This window comes from Miniopterus natalensis, chromosome 1 (assembly GCF_054644295.1).
Source record: "Miniopterus natalensis isolate mMinNat1 chromosome 1, mMinNat1.hap1, whole genome shotgun sequence".
Taxonomy (NCBI): Eukaryota; Metazoa; Chordata; class Mammalia; order Chiroptera; family Miniopteridae; genus Miniopterus; species Miniopterus natalensis.
This window is the reverse complement of record NC_142081.1, coordinates 200,706,180-200,727,251: the sequence shown is the minus strand read 5'-3', so window position 1 is coordinate 200,727,251 and position 21,072 is coordinate 200,706,180. Positions and strand designations below refer to the sequence as shown.

Here is a 21,072-nt window from a genome sequence, read left to right as displayed (position 1 = left end):
GTCTGCAATCCGCAAATAGATTTATGGAAATGGTTTCGAATTACAGCATTTAGAAAATAAAAATAATCTCAATACATAATATTCACTCCGTTATATACTTTCCCCCCCACAGAAGCTGTTTTGTGCATGTGTATCCCACTGTTACATAGTAATTGGGGTTTATCCTATAAAAGAAGCAGTAGGTGTGTCCTCTCTCTAAAAATAAAGCTGCAATCCTCATTGCAATGTGAAGCCTGAGATTTAGCCTGAGGAGGTGTCTGTGCTGGGCCTGGCCGCTCCGGGGTCAGGAGGTGGGCCAAGGTCCCAGGGGTGCAGAGGGAGGGAGTAGCGGTAGCCGAGTGGGTGACGTCCAGGGGTCCTTGGCTGCCTGGGGAGCCCTGGCCTAAGAACCCAAACCTCTGTCTGTGGGTCTCCATGCTGGCCCCTCCTCATCAGCAAGTGGACGAGGGTAGGGCATGGCTCACCCAAAGGACCACTGGGCGCAATGAGATGGGTGTTGCTCAGCCGAGGTGCTGAGAGGAGTGGGCGCGAGGGGCGCAGGGGAATGAGATGGGCGCCCTGGCTCTGGGCACTGGGGAGAGGGACAGCCTGGTCCCTCTGGTTTGGCAAGCACGTGGGGAAGCCCTGTGGAGCGTTCAGGCCTCGCCGCTCTCCTGTAGTGTCCACCACCGCCCAGTTTAGCCCCAGGTGCTGAGGCGGCTGGAGCTCAGACCACGACCACCCTCCCCTGTCACGGCCTGAGCAGGCCTTCTGCTGTGGCTGAGCCTCGGGGCAGGTGGACAAGCAAGAGGAGAGTCCACCCTGCCTGGGCAGCCACCTGGCACCTCAGGGACCCCCGCTGGCCGAAGCTGACTGCCCGCTGGCTCCTGCGGGTGGGGGCCAGCAGGGCTGGGATGAGGTGAAGGGCATTCTGGAAGTTTCCACAGCAGCAACTGATGAAATGCAGAGAAAACCCTCCAGAGCAGCGTCTGGATGGAGGCGGCAGGGGTGCGAGCGGGACACCTTCCTGGGAGTCCTCTTGGGTTCTGGCGGTCCGAGGAGCGCCCGGTGCCATATCAGATGCCTGCCTTGTCGCTGTAGAAGGGCGTGACGTGGAACATGTAGCAGTGCGTGCACACGCGGACCGGCTTCACCTGCCCGTAGCGGGGCAGCGGGGCCGAGTGTGAGGAGCAGCGGGAGCAGAAGATCTGGAAGGCAGGGGGCTGTGAGCCAAGGAGGGGTCCCCAACAGCACACCTGTGCCACGCCCCTGACCTTGGCCCCACAGGGAGAGTGCCCAGGAGACTGTCAGATCCGAGTACCTCTGACCCCCCATACATCCCTCTCACCCAGGCCAGGCAAGGCACTAGTGGGAAGGGGTCTGCCAGCCCCACTGTGGGGCTGGGACCTTCAGGAAAACCTGGGACACGTTGTGGCTCCAGGAGGCCAGGCTCAAGGAGGGTGTCCCAGGCCCCACACCAAGTTTGCTGCAGGCTCCTGTTCAGACCCTCTGTCCCCTCCCTGTTCCCAGCTCGGAAGCAGGGGGGAGGGGACGTGGCATTACCCAGACCCTGTGGGCCAAATGCCCGGAGTCCATGCCCTGTGCCAGGTCAGAGCAGGGCCTGGGCTCAGGGGCCTTCCCAGCCCCATGGCACTGGTCTGACTTCCAGACCCCGTGCTGCACCGGTGACCAATTCCCGGGCCCCACCCACCTTCCCGCAGCTGCGGCAGTGGTGCTTCCTGCGGATGACCGTGAAGGGCGCTTTGCACGCAGTGCAGAAGCTGCAGGCCTCGTCCGGGACCCACTCGGGAGGGTCTGTGACAAGAGAGTGGGGGACACGTCAGGCAGAGGGGGCCAGGAATCAGCGACAGTGGGGGCAGGTGGACAGGTGTGCAGGAGCCTCTGGCTGGTGGCCCGCAGCCCCCGCCCCCTTGTCTCCAGTCCATCCCTGGATTCATCCTTGGCTGTGGTTTTGGGAAACTGGTGGCATCCTGAGGAAGATCAGTGCCTGTCGATCAGACCCCAGCTGCAGCCTGAGGCTCCAGGGTCGTAGGGGTGCAGGGGGGTCCCTGACCTCCAAGCTAGTGGGGCGCAGGGGGTCCCGGCTTCCATGTGACCAGAGCTCACCCGCAGCTCCCTGTGTGGAGGCTGCCATGGGAGGCCTGTCCTGCAGTGCCCATGAAGGCTGGGGGGGTCAGGAATGTGTTTGTGCCCCAGGACCAGCCACCTCCAGCACAGCCAAAGGCCTGGACCCCAGCACCTCCCTGCTCCTCACGCCCGTGCACTCCCCAGACTATAAAATACATTAAGTAGCTGGCCTGAGGATGCTCGGCAGGGGCCAGGGGAACCATGTGTGCACCCTGGAACTGAGGAGAAGACGTTGTGGGGACTCCCTCCCTATGGGAAGCTACATGCCCAGAAGGCCTGAGAGGGGGGCAGCCAGAGGAGAGCTGTCTTCAGAGCCTGTGATCTGGGACACAGAGGACACGTCCAGGTGGGCCAGAGCGCCCCACGCACCTTCCAAGTCCCCGTCGCGGGTCTTGGTCGCCAGTTCAGAGGACGACAGAGTCTCCTGGCACAGGGCGCAGTCTTCCAAGGCCGCGCTCCGCAGGGTCTGGGTGACTGGAAGAGAAAGGGCGACCGCTGGGGTCCGTGCTCCATCACCTGTTCCTGGGGTGCTGGACACCCTGGACAGCACAGCCCGTCCCGAGGGGGCACTCACCCTTCTTTAACTTCTCCTTGTCGTCCATTTCTGGCTTCGTGGCCATGACCTCGAAGAGGGTCTTGAGGATACTTCTCAGGTCGCTGGCATAGTTGGTCTGCAGCTGGTCAGCCACACCTGGGGGAGGGGACAGGAAGGCGGGTAGGCTGGCCAGCTTGCGGCCTGGGCGTGTCCTCACGAGGGTCAGGGCAAAAACAGCCGCCCAGCCCCGGGGATACTTCTTTGAAAGAAGCCAACGCTCAGGGTACGTCTTATCCTTACGGTCACAGCCACCACCACTAAACAGTCCTGGCCATTCACGGAGGGGAGATCTCAGAGCCCCGAACTCTGCCCACCTGAGGCAGCACCTCTCACAGTCATGGCCACTCGGGCACCTAGACGTGCGCCCCACCCCAGCAAACACTGTTGCCCCAAATAACTCTGCTGCAAGGCCACTGCAGGGGTTCCAGGAGCTGGGGGCCTGAGGGTGGACCTGGCCAGGAGGTGGTGCACAACGCCCAGCTACTCTGCCCCATGTCCAGCCACTTCCCGGCAGGAAAATGCCCCCCACCCCCACCAGCAGAGGTTCCCTCCTTCCAGAAATTAGGGGGACTCGGCCTTTCTCAGAGGACAGCAATGCTAGCTCTTTAGGGGGTAACTGGGCTGTCGTAAAGCCACAGAGAGGCTGTGCACACCCCGCTGAACACGGCCGGCCACCCCGGGACCCATCCCAGAGACAAGACTGCGGCCCCAGCTTCCGGAGGGTTCCTGTGCCAGCTGTGCTGGGCACCTGTTGGACACCATCTCCCTTAACCCGCAGCCCTGGCCCGTGCTGCAGTGGTCAGAGCGTCCGCCCACACGCCGAAGGGTCGCGGGTTTGATTCCCAGTCAAAGGCACGAACCTGCGTTGCAGGTTGAATCCTCGGCCCCAGCTGGGGTGCGTGTGGGAGGCAACCAATCCCTCTCTCTCTCTCTTTCTCTCTCTAAAAGATCAATGGAAAAAATATCCTCTGTTGAGGATTTAAAAAACCAAAACCGACCGTCTGGTCCATGCTGGCAGGTGAGCGAACTGAAGCTCGGAGCCACGGGGTCCTCCTGGGCCCACCTGGCCGGGCCCAAGCTGTGCCCATGGGGGCCCTTGGCGGTGCTCCCTGGGCTCATGACCCCAGTTCTGCAGTGAGGCCAGTCCACAGGCTGCCCCACACTGTGCTCCGCGCCAGCCCCTCCTCCCTGAGGCCCCGAGCAGAAGGGGCACCAGGTGGGGGGCAGACAGAGCCACTGCGGGACCAGCACTGCCGGAGCCCCTCCCCTGGGGCAGGTGGGAAGGGCAGGCAGTGTGTGTGGGGGGGGGGACTTCACACTTTTTATCCTTTTGAACCATGTGGATGTGTATGAATTTAAAAGACACAAAACTAAAGGAAGCCAGGCCCGCACGGCCCAGGTCAGTTTGATTTCCGGTCGGGGCACAGGCTCGGGTTGCGGGCTCCGTCCCTGGTGGGGGGCGTGCAGGAGGCAGCCGATCAATGACTCTCTCACCATTGATGTTTTTCTCTCTCCCTCTCTCTGAAATCAACAAAAACGTATTAAAAACTAAAGGAAAGTGTGAAAAAGACACCTTTTTGCTCGCTTCCCTCTCTGAGTTCCCCCGGGAGCCAAAACAGTCACTTCCCCTCACCCTCTGGCTGTGGCCAACCGAGGGAAGGACACAAACTAGTCAGGACACAAACAGGATCTAAACCACGTGACCAGAACCTCCCCGTGGCAGCGCAGAGGCCGCTGCTGGAGGACCCTGGCGGTGAATTAAGCCCCCCTCTGTGCCGGCACAGGGGCTCACCACAGGGCTCGGGGCGATGACAGGACACAGCGAGAAAGCCCCCGGACAGGGCTGGGCCCCAGCGGCACCCCGACATCAGCCAGCACCCCCCACTTCATCTCATCACAGTCGGGATTTCACCTGCAGCCAACGTCAGCCCCCACCGGCACCAGCCACTCGCCCAAAGCACGGCCCCACGTGCCCACAAGCCCCGCCCGCCCAGGCCCACACGTGGCACCTGAGATGCAGACAAACAGGCGATGGATGAGGTCGTGGCTGCCGTGGAACCTGGATCGGATCTTCTCTCTCGTGGCCACGGGGGCCACCTCTGGCGCGGTCTCGTCCGAGGAGCAGGCGCCGGCCGTGGGGCCGCTGCACAGAGAAGCAAACAGGAGGTGGTTGGGGTGGGCGGCTGGGGGCTCCTGGGGCCACACACTGAGCTAGCTGCCCCTTCCTGCGCTCGGGTTAACATCACGTCCCAACCTCCTCCGAGGGAAGGCTCGCCGCCCCTGCTTAGAGCGTCCGCTGGCCCTGATCCAAGGACAAGTGTCTACAGAAAATGGAACAGGACACAGACACACCTGGGAGAGGAGGCAGCTGAGTGACCCGACACAGAGACTGGGGGGACGCAGCCACAAGCCCAGGGACACGGGGGCCACCAGAGGCTGGAAGCAGGGCAAACCCCAGTTTTCCTGGCAGCTCCAGCAGGAAGCACAGTGGCATCTGCACTAAGCTAGGGTGTCCCCCTTACGAACCCTGGGGGTGTCTACCGACCCTCCGACTCCCAGGCCCGCCTCCTACTTCTGTCCCTTGGTCCCACTCGCTGGGAAATCTCCTCCATCTCCTTTCTTTCATTTTAATTTCCTGCTCTCACTGTAGTTTCATGGGTGTGAAACCTTTTCTCTACCTAGAGCACCTGTTACACATTTTAAAAAGTTTTGCTGGTGACCTGCGCGGTCTCCAGTTTCCCTCTTTTGGAGAAGTCCTCTCTTTCCAGGCCAGGGGTTGGCCCCAATCGGGTCCTCAGAGGGAGGAGATGACGGCGGGTGGCCCCTCGCATTGTGGGGGTGGGTGGGGGCTATAAACAGACCAGTGACTCTGGAAAGACCATCTGGCTCCGGGTGTGTAAAACAGGGGTGTCACAGATACCCCCCCACTGGACTCCACCCTGCGCGGCCAGACGCTCACTGCGTGTTCCAGCAAAACCTTCAGGGACGGAAGACCAAGGGTGGTCTGGTCCTGCAGGAGCAGAGTCGGTGGGGGACAGGACGCGGCTCACACGGTGCATGATGACCCCTTAACACAAAGTGGGGACCACAGAGCTGCCCAGTGTCTGGCTCGGGTACATCCTCAAAGCCATTCGGAAGCTCCGAGATGTGATGCTCCTGACAATTCAGGCCGTTGGGCAATGCCAGCTGTCACCAGAGCGGGAGGCTGGGCTGCGAGAGGCCGCGGGGCCTCCTGGGTTTCCTTCCTCGTCACGAGGGGGATGCACGGGGATGCGTTCGATTGGCACCTTCCATTGTAATAACTATTCATTTACGAGTGTTTAATATTTCCCTGGAACAGGAGGCTGGGGTGGGGCGGGGTGTGCCAGCCCAGGGGACCTAGGGCCCCAGTGACAGCTTCCCCCCAAAGATCTGAAAGCAGGGACTCACACAGTACGTCCTCACTTCACATTTTCAACAGGTTCTGTTACTTTAAGTGAAACGACGCGGAACAGAACCCATTTTACCGCAGGCTAATTGACACAAACGAGAGCCAACTTCCTACGGCAACTCGTGACAGGAAAATAGAAGTGAACAAAACGACAGCACTCGGGGGCCGCCACACCCCCTCATCGCAGCAGCAAAAGGCGGGAGCAGCCCGAGCGTCCCTCGGGGGAGGGACGGAAAAACGAAGCGTGGTCCGTCCACACGGCGGGATTCTATTCCGCCTTAAAGAGGAAGGAAATCCTGACACCTGCTACAGCAGGGGTGGACCTGGAGGACAACGTGCTGAGCGAAATAAACCAGCACAGAGGACCAGATAGGCCCTGAAGGCCAGGCCCAGTCCACTCCCCTTCCTCTCAGCCTGGGGGCCATGGGGAGGGGTGGCGGCCACGGTCCGGGTCCTCTGGGGACACAGCGGGGCCCCAGGCCCTGCACACGCCAAGCTCTGGACAGGGTCCCCGGTTATGTTCCGGGACCCTGATCCTAACGCAGCACGTGAAACTAGGAAGTGAGACGTGCTATGAGCACGCGTGTGTGCGCATTTTATAAATAGACGTGTCTGTGCCCGGGCGGCGTGGCCCAGCGGCTGAGCGTCGACCTGGGATCCAGGAGATCGAGATTCGATTCCGGGTCGGGGCACAGGCCCCGGTGCGGGCTCGATCCCCAGCAGGAGGCCAGCAGGAGGCAGCCGATCAATGACTCTCTCATCAGCGATGTTTCTGTCCCTTCCTCTCTCTGAAATCAATAACGACATGTTTAAAAAAAAACCGATGCAGCTGCCGCGGGAGCCGAGGACTGTGCTACCCCCCCCCCCCGTTCGCGCCTTGCCGACTTTCTGAGCTGCTGCTGCTTTTAAAAGCTCTCTGGGCAGAAGGCCGGCCGGCTGGCGTCACAGCAGCCGGTGCACCCGAGGCCACGTCCCGGTCTCCCCGCTGCACCCCACGCAGCGGTTCAAACCGTTCTCTCTCGCATCTGCCTCGGGGAGAACGAGGGGAGACGCCCTGCTTCAGGGGAGCGGCTGTGCAGATAGGATCCTCCTGGCCCGTGGGGTGGAGGGAGAGGGCCCCTGGAGGCTGCGCCCGTCCCCGCTGCTTGCCCCTCCAGGAGACCATCAGGGCTTAACAGGCAGGCTACGCCCCAGCTTCCACCCCTGGCTGTGGGGTCCCCGGCGCCCCGAGGAGCCGGGAGTTGGGCAGGAAGTAGATGGGCAGGACCAGGGGGCTGTGGCCCTCCTGAGGGATCTGGGGGAAGGCGGGGACAGCACTGCAGCCTGGACTCTGTCGGCCCCGGTCTCCCGGAGCTGCCCCAGCAGGGTGGCCCTGCAGCCACGGTGCGCACAAGTCCCATGGCTGGGGACGCGGACCCTCCCGGAGGGAGCTGGCTGCCTCACGCCGGGGAAGCTGGGCTGGACGGCCACCAGCATGTCTGTGCAGCTGCACCGGGCCGAGGGGCGGCTGGCTGCAGGGCAGGGGCTGGGGGAGAGAATCAAGGACGCGAGAGACTGGACAGGAGCCCCGCAGGCTCCTCCCTCACCCCCGAGGCCAGCTGCCTTCCAGCCTGGGTGCTGCCTCATTGCCCCTCGATCTAGCAGGGGAGTGCTTCGCAATCAAGGACCCCAAGTCACATCCCCGGGCCGAAGGGGCTCAGCGTGCGGGGCATGAGACTGGAGAGTGGCTCTGGGGATGGACCCAGGGGTCCTGCAGGAGGCCCCAAAACCAGGGACGGACAGATGGGAGGGATCATCCAGCCTGAAGCTCTGAGCCTGTTTTCAAACCTGTGAAGCAGAGACGACAACGAAAACGCAGCCGTGGGTTCCACGGGGCCACAGGGCAGAGCGTCCACGGGCTCCCCAAAGGCAGCAGGCGGGGCTGTACTACGGTAACTCGGTGTGGGAGACAAGGGGGGACGTCGTGGCGGGGGGGGATGGTGGCCCAGGGAGCAAACAGGGCTGAGCAACGGTGGCAATGACAGCGAGTAACAATCCTGAGTAACGGAGGCGGCGACAGGGAGTAACCACGACTGAGTAACAGCACCACAGAGCAGCAGTAAGTAAAGAGGTCGTGTGACAAGGGTGAGCAGGACGTGGGGTAAGAAATGACAGGCATGGGCGCTCAGCTCTGCCTCCAGACGCCATGGGCACTGAGGACTGCAGCCCATTGTGCAGATGGCAAAACAGAGGCGTAGGGATCACCAGCTCCAGGTCAAACAGCCGGTCCACAGGCACCCTCTGTGCCCCGGACCCACCCCCCACGGCACTCGCAGACGCTCCACACAACGGGGGGAAGTGCCAAGTGCCAGCAATTCCCCTGGAGGGGACGTCTCCAGTGTCCACTCTGCCACCAGCACACTCCGGAAGGAAGGGGCACAGACAGAGCACGTCACCGGCTAGGGCAGACGCTCAGAAGCCTGTGCCAAGGACAAGCCCTTCCAGAACCCACCATTCTGTCCAGGGAGGCCTGCCTAAGCCAGAGCCAGGCGTGACCCTGCCCATGCACCAGGATGGCCATCAGCCCCTGCAGCTCGCTCTCGGGTGGCCAGAGACGGGCTCAGAAGACAAGACAGCCTGGCCCTCTGAAGGTGGGCTCGTCTCTGACCACGCGTGGGGGGTGCAGAGTGGATGGGAAGCCCAGAGGGGAGCAGGGGATGGGAGCGATTTCCTGCCTCGGGGAGAAGGGCCACGGCGTGCAAGGCCGGCCAGGGAACTGGAGGCAGAGAGCCAGACGTCGTCTCTGGGACTTGCAAATTTAATCCCACAAGGTAAAATCAAAGGCATCTGTAAATCAAAAGATACCAATAAATCAAATCAAAGGGCAACGGGGAAAGCGAACTACAACAAACAGCAGCCAGAAGGAACGCTTTTGATCAGTAAGGAAATGGTGGAAACCCAGCTGGAAAGCAGGAGGCGAACAGCAGGCCCTCCGCAGAACGGGCGGCTTGAAGCCGGAGGAAAGGCTCCGGGCGCAGGAGTCAGAGGCGCCAACTACAGCAACGAGGGAGCTGGTTCTGCTCTGGAGCTGGGAGAACCAGGGGCGACAGTCACAGCCGGGGACAGGCGCCCGAGGACCCCTGACAGCAAGCGGCAGAGCGACTGAGGCCCCGGAGCTTTGCTGTGGTCACTCTGTCCCCAGCGGTGGCGCTAGGAAATAATCCACAACGCAGATCCAGGAGGGCGCATGACCACAAGGCTCATTCGACTTGGGAAGATATGGAAACAGGAAAGTATAGAACAAATTAACATGTGTCCCCATGAAAGAGTGAAAGTCTACGAGAACTGTGTTTTCAAAGAGCTTTATGGAGAAATGACCATGGAATAATGTTCGGCGGAAAAATGATGAAACTGCTCATAGGATCTGGGATGGTTTTTATTTTTCCTTTATTCCCGCTTATGTTTCCCTAAGTTTCCACAATGAACAGGGAACACATTATAATGATAAAAAAGAGAGTCGGTATTTTTTTTAAGAAGGCAGAAGGGTGGAAACAGGTTAGAACATCCAGGGAAAGGCCAGGCGCCCTCAAGACGGACGGATTTCCATTGTCCACACAAGAGGCTGACTCAGCTGGCCTCGGGCACGGAGCTTCCGGATACCGGGGTGAGACCACACAGGTACAACATGGTTTTAAAAAGCGCTTACTTTTCCCAAAAAGGCTAACCTGTGAGCTGAGAAGCTGAGAAAGAAGGCAGCAAAGAGCTGAGGACATGTGGTTCTGCTGAGGACATGTGGTTCTGCCGGTTCTGCCAGGACCCTGGGCGGTGATGCTGGTGGAACTGGCCGTGGGCAGCGGGGTGAAGGGCGGGCCTGGGAAATGCTGCAGAGGGTCTTCTCCTGGCTGGACCCTCCTCCAGGACCCTCACAGCCTGGCCCTTCCACCTGGGGGCTGTGTTCTGCTTGACCTGGAAAACACGCTCGGGCTCTCCTTAGGGCAAGCAGGCCCCCGTCACGGCCCCGTGCGGCTCCTCTGTGGCACCGTCGCAGAGTGTGGCCCACGGGTCTGAGGCTGGCTCTGTCTGACTTGTGCATGGGACGGGAACCCTGACCGCAGTGCGGTGCCTGCTGTTCACTTCTCCTGGCCAAACACTGCAGGGCTGCAGGGGCACGCGCTGGACAGGCCGGCCTCAGGACGAGTGGCAGGTGAGCGAACGTCACGGGGCAGCACAGGCTCGCGCTGCGGGCGCTCTGAGCTGAGGCACACGGACTCTCCGGTCTCTGCCTCTCTGGTCTCCGTCTCTCCACCTGCCAAGTGGGGGGCAACCACCTGCACCGCACAGGGGACCAGATGCTGTCACCTAACAACCCCAGACAGGCTCCAGGCACCTTGTCGTTTGAATTTTGGTGAGCTTTTATGCCTGTCTCTTTTGCCAGTGCTGCTTTGTCACCTGCGTCCCAGTGTTCCATCAGGCTCGGTGAGGGCGGGCGCCCCTGAGGTCCTTGTCTGGGTCTCGGGAGCCTTGCTCAGCTGCTGGGGAACCCGCCTGTGACGTGCCTGGGGGAGGCTCTGCCCTGCGTCCCTCCTGTGGGTGGGACAGCGCCACCTGCTGGGCGCAGGGGGTGGAGTGGGGGGGTGCCTCTGTCCAAGGTCCTGACCCAAACACAGCTTCTGGCCTGAAAACCCGCCACCTGCCGCGTTCTTCCTTCCTTCCTCGGGCTTCTGCACCTTTTGGAAACCCTGGAGGGTGGGATGTCCCTGGAGGCCACCGAGGGGGCTCTCTGTCCTTTTCTCGGTTCGGCTTCAGCATGTGCGCTGAGCTGAGGAGGCCTGGGAGGCTGGCTGAACGAGCAGTGTCCACCGCCGGACAGGTCAGGAAAGCAGGAGGAAAGCAGGTTCCAGGCAGAGCAGCGGTCTTCCACTCGCTGTCATCTGAACAAACAGCCAAAAAAAAGTGGGTGCAGGTCAAAAACAAAAACCCATGGATCCCGTCCAAGAATTTACGATGTTTTCTTATCAGCCTTTCAGAAAAGCGGTGCACTTACCAATCCACTTGGCCAGTCGGAGGCCCTGAGGGAGAGCCGTCCAGCGGGCTGTGGACAGACTTTCGTCCCACTAGACGCGGCTGAGGCTGGGCTGGCATCCCACAGGCGGCCCATCAGACACAGCGCGACGTTCACACGAGGCTGCTCCCCGCGGCACCGTTTGTGGGAACAAAGTCTGGGACAACCCCACGGCCGGCAGCTGGTCTGGGTGCACACTGGTCTGGCCACACGGCGGGGTCCCACGTGACCAGAAGTGGCAGTGGGGACATTTCTAGAAGTTACCACCGGAGGCCTCGGGGCTTGGTCAGGAAAGAAGGGTGAGGGGAGTGTGTGCAGGATAAGGCCTCTGCAAAGAACAGGAGGGGAAAGACATGCGTGTGTGTGCGTGTGTGTGCATGTATGTGGGTGCATGTACATCACTGCTTCTATTTCTAAAATTGAAGGAGAAACTATAAAAAAAATTTCAACTGTTACTTTAGGAGAGGTGAAGGGACGGAGTTCTCTGGTTATGTCTGGTTCTGTAGACCAGACGGGAGCCACGCAAACATTTCATCTAATTATAATGGAATCCAGAGCAAACACAATGTCCACACGTCTAGGGCTAAAGGGGACACATGAACCTGCTGCGGGTAACCTGGAGCCTGACCTCAGACAGGGATTTCAAGTGAGTTCCAGTAGGTGTGCTCCACGGACAAAAGAAATGCTTAAAAATCTTACAGGATCACAGGTGTCGGTAAGGATTTGGAGAAACGAACCCTCAGACAGGACAGTGGGCGTGCAAACTGCAGCCACTGTGGAAAACAGGTGACAGTACCTCAGAGAGCTAAACCGTGGCCCTGGCCAGGGTGGCTCAGTTGGCTGAGCGTCGCCAGTTAAGAGATTCCCAGTCAGGGCACATGCAGGTTTGGTCCCTGGTTGGGGCGCGTGCAGGAGGCAACTGGTCGATGTTTCTCTTTCTCTGCCTCCTCCCTCTCCCTGCCTCTCTCTTAAAAATAAATAAAAACATTTTTTTAAAGATCGTCTGGCTGTTTAATTTTTAAAAATATGTTTTTATTGATTTCAGGGAGAGGGAGAGAGAGAGAAACATCAGTGATAAGAGAGAGTCATTGATCGGCTGCCTCCCGCACGTTCCCTACTGGGGATCGAGCCCACAACCCGGGCATGTGCCCTGACCGGGAATCGAACCGCAACCTCCAGGTTCATGGGTGGACACTCAACCACTGAGCCACATCGGCTGGGCAGAACATTTTTTTTTTTTTAAAGCTAAACCATGTGGCCCAGCAACTCCACTCCTGGGTATAAACACAAAAGAAATGGAAACATGACCACACAGAAACTTGTACACAGATGTTCACAGCAGCATTATTCTAATAGCTAAAAGATGGGAACAGCATACACATACACACACACACACACACGCGCGCCTTGATGGATGGATGAATAAACAAAATGTGGTCCATCCTCATAAGGAATACTACTCAGCCATGAAAAATGAGTGCTGGTGTTTGCTGCAATGTGGATGAGCCTCGAAAGCATCATGTTAAGAAGCCAGATACAAAGAGTCACATTTTGGGTGATTCTGTTTATGAGACATGTCCAGAACAGGCCACTCGATGGAGCCAGAAAGTAGATTAGTGGGTGCCTGGGGTGGGGGAGAGGTGGGGAGTGACTGCAGACCCCGCATAGAAGAGGCAGCCGTGGCACATGGGCTGTGTGGCCCAGGCCACAAACATGGAAGGTGCGCATGGGAAGAGAGGAGAGCAGCCCCAACACCCACGCCCATTGCTGAGGGTCTGTGCAGCTAACTGCAGCCCATGTGAGCTGAGTAGCTGGGTGGTCAGGTGAGTGCCAGGTGGGAAGCAAAGACACAGCCATGCCCAGGTGCCACTGCCCAGCCCACACACACGCCCATCACACCAGGGCCAGGATGGGCCACGGTGGCAAAAGGGGCAGGCCAAGGGCTTGGCCATGTGCCTTCACCTGAATGATGTCTGTAAGGTCAGGGGTCCCCTTGGGGTCATTTCTGGGCTGGATGCTGCTACTGGGCCCAGGAGGGCCCTGATACGAGCTGCTGAATTGCCTGCAGCATTGATGCCCGAGGACACACCCTGACCGGTCCTGTGGAAACCCCTGGACAGAGAATCAGCCAATGCGACTGGCCCCAAGTGCACTCAGAGAGGGCAAATCCAGTGGCCAGAGCTCTTACCTGGGGCCCGACAGGCTCCGACTCCCCTCCCTGGACCCTGAGGGCTGCCCGTGGTCTTGCTGTCCAGCCTCAGGCTCTTCCTGCTGACCACCATCGCCACCTCCGTGTGGCCTGTCTGCCACGTCGACCAGGGGCCCTGAGGTGAGTACCAGGCACTTGTTGGAAGCAGGGGCTTTGGGCTCCTGCCTGTCAGGGGTGTCTTCTGAGGGCAGGGGGGCTGAGGCGCCCTCAGGAAGGGCCTCCAGGGCCGGCTGAGCCTCCTCCGGTCTTTCGGCTTTGCCCTTGGCACTGGCCTTGGCTGAGCCCACGTAGGAGTCACTGATGACACCCCCCAGGCTGCACTTGTCCTGCAGGCTCTCGGCCGTGTCCTCCCTGCCGCCCCTGCAGCCCCCACAGCACACGCAGGAGTTGAGGAGGCAGTTGGTGGCTGCAGCGCTGAGTTTGTGGGAGCCGTTCTCTGTCTCCTCGGACACAGGCTCAGATGGGGAGCCGCCGTTTCCGGAGGCTTCTGGGGCAGATACGGAGCAATCCAGGGAGGTGGGCGATTTGGGATTGAAGATGACGGTGGCCGAGAGCTTCATGCCACCTGTCCGGTGGGCGATCATCTCGGCTGTCTCGGCATCTTCCACAGTCGCCTCCCAGCCATCCAGGTGGGGCTGGGAGTCCAGGCAGCTGCAGGAGTTGGGGCCGGCTGCCCACGTCCTCTTGTCCTGGTCCTGGACGTTGTTGTTGCTCAAGTCTCCCTCTTCCTCCGAGGTGGTGGGCACGCGGACGCCCGCCTCCCCACCCTGCCCTGTCTCCTGGGGGTCGGCACAGGGGCTGTGGGTCCACACGGGTGAGCTGCCCGGGGGCTCTGCTGTCCCCTCCATGTCTTCCATGAAGAACACCCTTCCCTCCTCCTCATCACTGCCCGGCTGCAGCAGCCGGTGGCCTGGGGAGGCCTCGGCCCGGGGGCTGCCCTCAGTGCCCGGCCTGCGCGCGGGGGACTGGCAGGCACTGGGTGGGGACAGCAGGGAGGACATCTCATCTCCGGCCTGGTGCACCATGCGGCTGAGCTGTTCCAGCTCCTGGTCGTCATACTGCATGGAGCAGGCCAGCTCTCCCTCCGGGTTCTTGGCCTTGGCAGAGAGCAGCTCCTCAGTGGGCAGGGGTGTGGGGAAGGCGGGCGCCAGGGCAGGGGGCACTGGCACGTCTGCCCGGATGGGGAATTCCACGTCTTGGGAAATGCAGAGGTTCCGCTCCAGGGTGTGTAGCTCGTCCTCGGTCAGGGTCTGCAGCAAATCCCTACAGGGGACCAGACAAAAGCGGGTGAAGGTCTCAAAGGCCACAGCTGTCTCCACCAGGCGTGAACACAGTGCCACCAGGCCTGCACCAGCAGCGAGGCAGTGGCCACTTGCAGGTCATTCACATGCACGCATTTCCTCTGCTGTAAAGTGAAGCACCGACTCCCAAGGGGGTGGTTTCTTTCTTTACAGCCAAGTTCTGAAACCTCTTGCTGAAAACAAGAAAGCCCTGGTCCCAAGGGGTGTGATAATTGCATTAATATAAAAACATCTAGGGCCTTGGCCAGTGTGGCTCAGCTGGTTGAGCGCAGTCCCGTGCACCACAAGGTTCAATTCCCCCAGAAGCGGGCATGCAGGAGGCAGCCGATCGGTTTCACTCTCACACATCCATGTTTCTCTCTCTCTCCATCTCCCTTCCTCTCTCTCTAAAGCATTCAATACAATTCTTTTTTAAAAAATTTTTTAAAAAAATATATCTTTATTGATTTCAGAGAGAGGAAAGGAGAGGGAGAGAGAGAGAGAAACATCAATGATGAGAGAGTCATCGATCGGCTGCCTCCTGCATGCCCCCGACTGGGGATTGAGCCCGCAACCCGGGCATGTGCCCTGACCGGGAATCGAACCCCGATCACCCGGATCCCAGGTCAACGCTCAACCGCTGAGCCACGCCCGGCTGGGCTCAATACAATTGTTAAAAAAGAATATAAAAAAAAACCTGGGAGTGAAAAAACGTGTGCTGGTTTCCATACAGACTTTCATCCTTTTGTCCCACAGTCGTCACTGAACCCTGTCTGCGTGCCAGGCACTGGGCATGCTCAGGGTGTTGAGTTGGAAGAGGCAGAAAATAAATATTTATACGAGTGATGACTGAATTACAATAACCACAACTGCAACAAAGGAAAATGCAGGGTAGCCACTGCTGTTTCTGTCTCCCTCTATCTCCCACCCTCTCCCTTCCTCTCTCTGAAATCAATTTAAGAAAAACACATATTTAAAAAAATATATGATTGACTTAAAAACCCACACAAACTGCTTAGCCTGTGACTCTCCTTACACAGCGACACGCACTCCACAGCCTGTCCTGTAAGCCAGGCCCATCCTCCCAGGGCTGTAAGGACAGAGGGCCAGGGCGGGGCCCCCGGCAGGGCGTCTGCATGGAAGGTCTCCACACGACTGGCCGGGAACACGGAGCTCGCCCCCTGGGGAAGGACGGGCACAGAGCCACAAAGGGGCTCCGACGTCATAAACCAGCAACCAAGACCAAGACCAAGGCTCCCCCGGAACAGAGGGCGGGGCGGATGCCGCCTCAGCCACCCCCGCACCTTATCTTCCGCAGCAGTGTCTGGAAGGGTCGGAACAGCTCGGACATGTCCTCCACCTTGCGGTCCAAGTTCAGGGGTCCGTCTGCGTAGACCACGAGGCCGCTGCAGTCAAGACACAAAGCCACCCTGGCTTCAGGCCCCGCAGCTGCCCGGGTGACCCCAGACGTACCCGGGGCCTCTGCGGCCGCCTCACGCTCAGCACACGGCTCCCGTATGCTGAGATGACAGCAGGACTTCCTGGCGACTGCTCCAGGCGGCGGAGCAGCCACCTCTCGGGGGCGTGAGCACCATTTATCGACACCCAGAAGGGGCCGCTGGTCGGACAGTCCGGCCAGGTTTCTGCCAAAGGACCGTCCGGGCAGGAGGGACACTCACCACACGATGGCCAACCTGGGGATGGTGAACATGAGGGCTGGCTCGTAGTCATCAATCATGTCCTGGGTCAGGTACCCGAAGTCCAGGGCCCTGGCCACGGGAGAGGGACAGTGAGGAGGGCGGAGCCTGGTCCCCCAACCCATGTCCTGGGTCAGACCCTCGTCCACGCTCAGGGGACAGCCGGGAGGGTGACATGTGCACCCTGAGCCCTCACACGTGTGGGCAGGGGCGGCCTGTGCTGACCGCCGTCTCCCGCGGCCTGATCCCAGCTCCGGGGCGGGTGGGCAGATGTGCATGTGAGGGGGCTGTGAGGAAGCCACGATGCCCACTGAGAAAGCTAATGCGGTCTTGGGCTCAGGGAACTGAAACAACTCGGGGGTCAAGAAGAAATAGGGGAGCAAAAACACATCACCAAACGGGGGGGGGCTCCCCGGGGGCTGGGACCTCTCCTGGGCTTGTCCTACTCCCCGGCTTTCTCTGTACCCCGAGAGCTTGCGCCAGGCAGCAAGTCAAAGCATCTTCTGTCCTCTTATGTTCTGGGGACTTGAAATGTTTCTCAAAATAAACACTGAATACGCCGTCTTTAAAAAGCGACAAATTTATGAGGCGGCATCAGGCAGCTTCAGAACTAACCTAACAGCACAGCACTAGTCAGACACAAAGAACACGCCAGGTGAAGTCTCAGCCCCACAGTCCACCCAGAGAACCTGACCTCACATCGCTGCACAAGCCACGGTGAGAACAGGTGATTTACCCCCGAACCTTGAGAGCAGGCCTGAAACCCAGCGAGGGCCCCGTCCTGACCTGGGGCGCGGGGGGGGGGGGGGGAGTCAGTGAGGACATCAGGTGGGGGCGCGAGGAGCTGGGAGGTGAGGAGGGTGCTAGTGAGGAGGTGAGGACATCAGGTGGGGGCGCGAGGCGTGAGGGGTCCAGCTCCTCGCGGCCGAGCCTGGGCGGCTCTGTCCTCCATCACGTGAATTTTCTGTCACACGAACTTCAGCTGCAGGATCTGCCCTCGACCCAGAGGAGAGAACGGGCGGGGGGGCTGCGGAGGGGGCCGCAGCTGTGGGGACGGGGCGTCGAGGGACTGCCCACCCAAGGAACAGGACAGGGCAGGGGAAGGGGGCTGGCGCCGTCCTGCTGGGCGCCCCCGTGACAAGGTGTGGACCCCGGGGCTGCCCCTGCCCCGGGCCCGGAGCCCGGCGTCGGCCACGGGCCGCTCACCTCTCCACCGTCTCGCAGAACAGCACGATGACCTCCTGCTGCACATAGTACTCCCGGGGGGACTTCACGGGCACCATGGCCGAGACGTAGCTGCAAACACGCTGAGTGAGCGAGCGCTGCCCCCGGCGTCTTAGACGAAACCAGACTAGATCGAGGACTCAACACCCATCTCAGCAGCCGTGTCAATCCACAGCTGCCAGCCTGACCACTCGGTCAGATCAGAGCCGCTCCCGGGCCAGGCCCCTTCCAGCGCCACCCTGGCCCTCTTGACCCTGACCACCCTGGAACTGTCACTGCCCACCTCTGGGACCGTCCCCTGCCTGGGCACCAGCCCTGACATGTGAGCAAGGGACCAAACGGATGAACGACCCCCCCGAACCCAACCGCAGGCCTATCTCGGCGGCTGGGGAGCCACACCAGGTGGGACGTTTGCTGAGTGGGTGAGGGAAGGTGCAGGTCCTCCAGCCCCTCCCCAGGTGAGAACATTTCCCTTTCCTTCTAAATCACTAATTTTTCCTTGTTATGAAAGCTCGTTCGGGATATCTGGGAAGACAAGAAAATGAAACTCAACCTCCCCCCTTCCTAGGGAGGAAGGTCTTTAACGTCCGAGTGGGTTTCCTTCCAGAGGTCGACAGCCCCATCCCGCGGGGTGACTACACCTGCAGACATCCCTGAACCAGCCGTGGCCCCTCCCTCTGTAGAATTTTCTAGCCGGAAGTACCAGAAAAGCCCAGCAGAGCAGGCACGCCCCTCCCCACAGAGCCAAGGCCGCAACCCCCATGCCCACGGCACACGCGCGGGGCCCTCGGGGTCACCTCAGCTCGAACTCGGCAAACAGGACGTCGAAGTGCCGCAGAGCCTCCCGCATCTTCTCTGTGTAGGTGTTGAGGTCCCGCAGCGCCTGGTCGCGGAGGGCGCCCCGCACCTCCTCCAGGCTGCGGGTCAGCTCCTTGGCCAGCGGCCGCATGGCCATGCTCTCCAGCTCCCGGTTCATGATGATGGAGCCGGCCGCCAGGCACTGTGGGCAGAGGCGGTGGCTCAGCGGCGGCCAGCACTCGGGAGTTACCGCCTCGTGCCCACCCCCGTGGGGCTGACCGTGGGGCCCAACCAGCCTCACCGCGTCCCAGGCTTCAGGGCCCCACCCCCGCCCCTTCAGCCTGCACAGAGCACAGAGCAGGAGCTCCGGCTGGATCAACCAACACTGGGAAAGGCCCATCCCCATGAGAGGACTGCTGCCCCCAAAGCCGGGCACACAGGGAACAGGAAGGTGGAAGGGTGGTGGTCAGGCTGGGGCATGGCCATCACCCCCAAGACTCCCCTCAAGTCCTCTCTCCCAGGAACCCGTGGCCTCTGCTCACTCTGGGGCAGGCGCTTCTAGGATTCAGGCACCTGCTCCCCGGGTTTCTCTTAGTTCAGAGCAGTCACGGCCGAGATCACAAATGTTCTCCTGTGAGCCCAGAGACAGGCCGGAGGGAGGGCCAACGCAGCCCCAGGATGTGGGCCACCCGTCCCTGCCCCACCCAGCCCACAGGAGCACCAGACGCCACGTCAGGGCCTTGCCCCGGGGCTGACCGGGCCTCAGAGAGCAACGGCTGGGCAACGCCAACGCCGTGACCCGGACCCAGGTGGCGGCTGCTACCTCGGCGCCAAACCACAGCTGGCCCGCCAGGTTGTCGTGCCGGATCTCCTCGGGGAACTTGACGCAGAAGTCCCTGGGGGCGCGATCCTGGGGGATGCACACGTCCATGATCTGGTTAATGATGTTCAGCACGTTGTCCTGAAACAGAGGGAAGATGCTGCGCTGCTGCTGCACCAGGCACCAGGCACCAACCAGCAACAAAGTAACAGGTGATGAAGTGATACAGTAGCGAATCTACCCAGCCCCAAGCCCAGCCGGCCCAAGCCGGTCTGTCCCGGCGGCACGTACACAGCGAAGAGGCCCCACCCTGCTCCGGGGACACAGCGACCCCCCCAGGCCTGCAAGCTGGCTGTGCCGCCGGGGACAGGCCTCCGGGCTCCGATCCTTCGAGGCTGTAAAAGGAAGACCGACCGTGGCTCCCGGCTGCCAGGAGGACGGCTCCGCCCCGGCTCGCCGCAAAATAATGGTAACTCGTTTTAAAGGCTCCAAAATTATTTTACATTTTCCTCCTGTTCAAGGTACAAAGGACAGCAAACTGTTTTGAACACTCTGCGTATAAAAGGGTAGCAGGATTGTTTTTATTGCCTCTCGAATTCCATTCTGTTCTCTTCTTTAAAATTGTTCTGTTCTTGAAACGCCTGCCGTTCCTGCTGGAGGATACAGGAACGCCGAAGTTTGCGTTTTCTTTCTTTAACTCGTCAAAGATAAACCTAACGCACACGCCCCACGGGAAAACTGGGAGAGCGGGGAGGCAGAGACGCGAGGATGCCCTGGGGAGGACCGCGGGCGGCACCCCCCATTCTGTTCTCCGGGGCCTGCTTCAGCCGGCCGGGCCCTCCCCGTGTGGGCACCTACGACCCCGTGCTCTTCGGCTGCGGAACTGCTCGGACGTGTTGTGATAACGCTTCACAAATCTACCTTGTGACGGCAGCCACCCGAGGTTCGAGCCTCTGGCCGCCCCTTCACTCCCGGTGCCCTGTCCGGCTGGGCGTCTGCGAGGTGTCTAACTCCTCGCCAGTCGTGGTGCGTGACCTGGGTCTGGGGCCATTTTCCCAGGTCCCCTCCCTTCGAGAACAGGCACTACGAGGTCAAGAGTGTAACCAGCACTTACGCCTGATTACAAGCTGCAGGCTGCTCTCCTGAAAGGTAGCAGCACCGGTCCACACCCTCACCCTCCGCAAAGCTAAATCTCTGGTCCCTCCCTCCCACCCTGCGGGCTCATCTTGTTTCTCTTAGGGAGCGGTGGGCACAATCACCACAGGTGGGAGGCTCGGACTTTCGGGGTACAGAGCAACTCACTAAACTCTGGAGAGACGGCACCACACAGAAAGCACCAGCTTCTACAACGCCCAGAACAAAACTCAGGCAACACTGAGGGGTACTACTGTGAGTTTCTTTTTAAAAGGTTTTATGGGTGGGACGGTCCCTTTCTCATGAGTCAACAGAGTAAAGAACAGACGACGGCGGGAACAGCAGTTACTGCTCAGTAAATGTCAGCTCGTGGTGACAGCCAGGGGTCCAGAGAACAAAACACCAATGGAAAAGGTGTGTGCGCCCCACGTTCACGGCTGCATCACCCGCAACAGCAAGGAGAGGAAAGCAACCGAAGTGCCCATCGGCAGGCAAGTGGTACAGAGAGGTGGTGCGTACACACAATGAGGTATCACTCGGCCATCGAGAGAAGGAAATCTTGCCCTGGCTGGTGTGGCTCAGTGGTGAGAGCGTCGGCTTTCGTACCGAAGGGTCACGGGTTCGATTCCCCGTCAAGGGCATGTATCTGGGTTGCAGGTCTGATCCCCAGCCCCTGTTGGGCGCGTGCAGGAGGCAACCTGTCGATGTGTCTCTTTC

At 60.3% G+C, this 21,072-nt stretch overlaps 1 protein-coding gene across 1 annotated transcript in view; it reads right to left on the bottom strand.

Moving 5' to 3' along the window:
* The window catches only part of ZFYVE28 (zinc finger FYVE-type containing 28), a 39,334-nt gene continuing 18,262 nt past the window's right edge, over nt 1-21,072 (bottom strand). The window contains exons 3-13 of the mRNA XM_087828542.1: nt 19,225-19,362; nt 18,401-18,603; nt 17,586-17,675; nt 16,362-16,451; nt 15,987-16,088; nt 13,382-14,665; nt 4,732-4,865; nt 2,702-2,818; nt 2,497-2,601; nt 1,691-1,794; nt 1-1,187 (exon numbers count right to left, since the gene is read on the bottom strand). Of these exons, the coding sequence (XP_087684668.1) occupies nt 1,056-1,187; nt 1,691-1,794; nt 2,497-2,601; nt 2,702-2,818; nt 4,732-4,865; nt 13,382-14,665; nt 15,987-16,088; nt 16,362-16,451; nt 17,586-17,675; nt 18,401-18,603; nt 19,225-19,362 (2,499 nt within the window). The 3' untranslated portion in view covers nt 1-1,055. The remainder of the gene's footprint in view (nt 1,188-1,690; nt 1,795-2,496; nt 2,602-2,701; nt 2,819-4,731; nt 4,866-13,381; nt 14,666-15,986; nt 16,089-16,361; nt 16,452-17,585; nt 17,676-18,400; nt 18,604-19,224; nt 19,363-21,072) is intronic.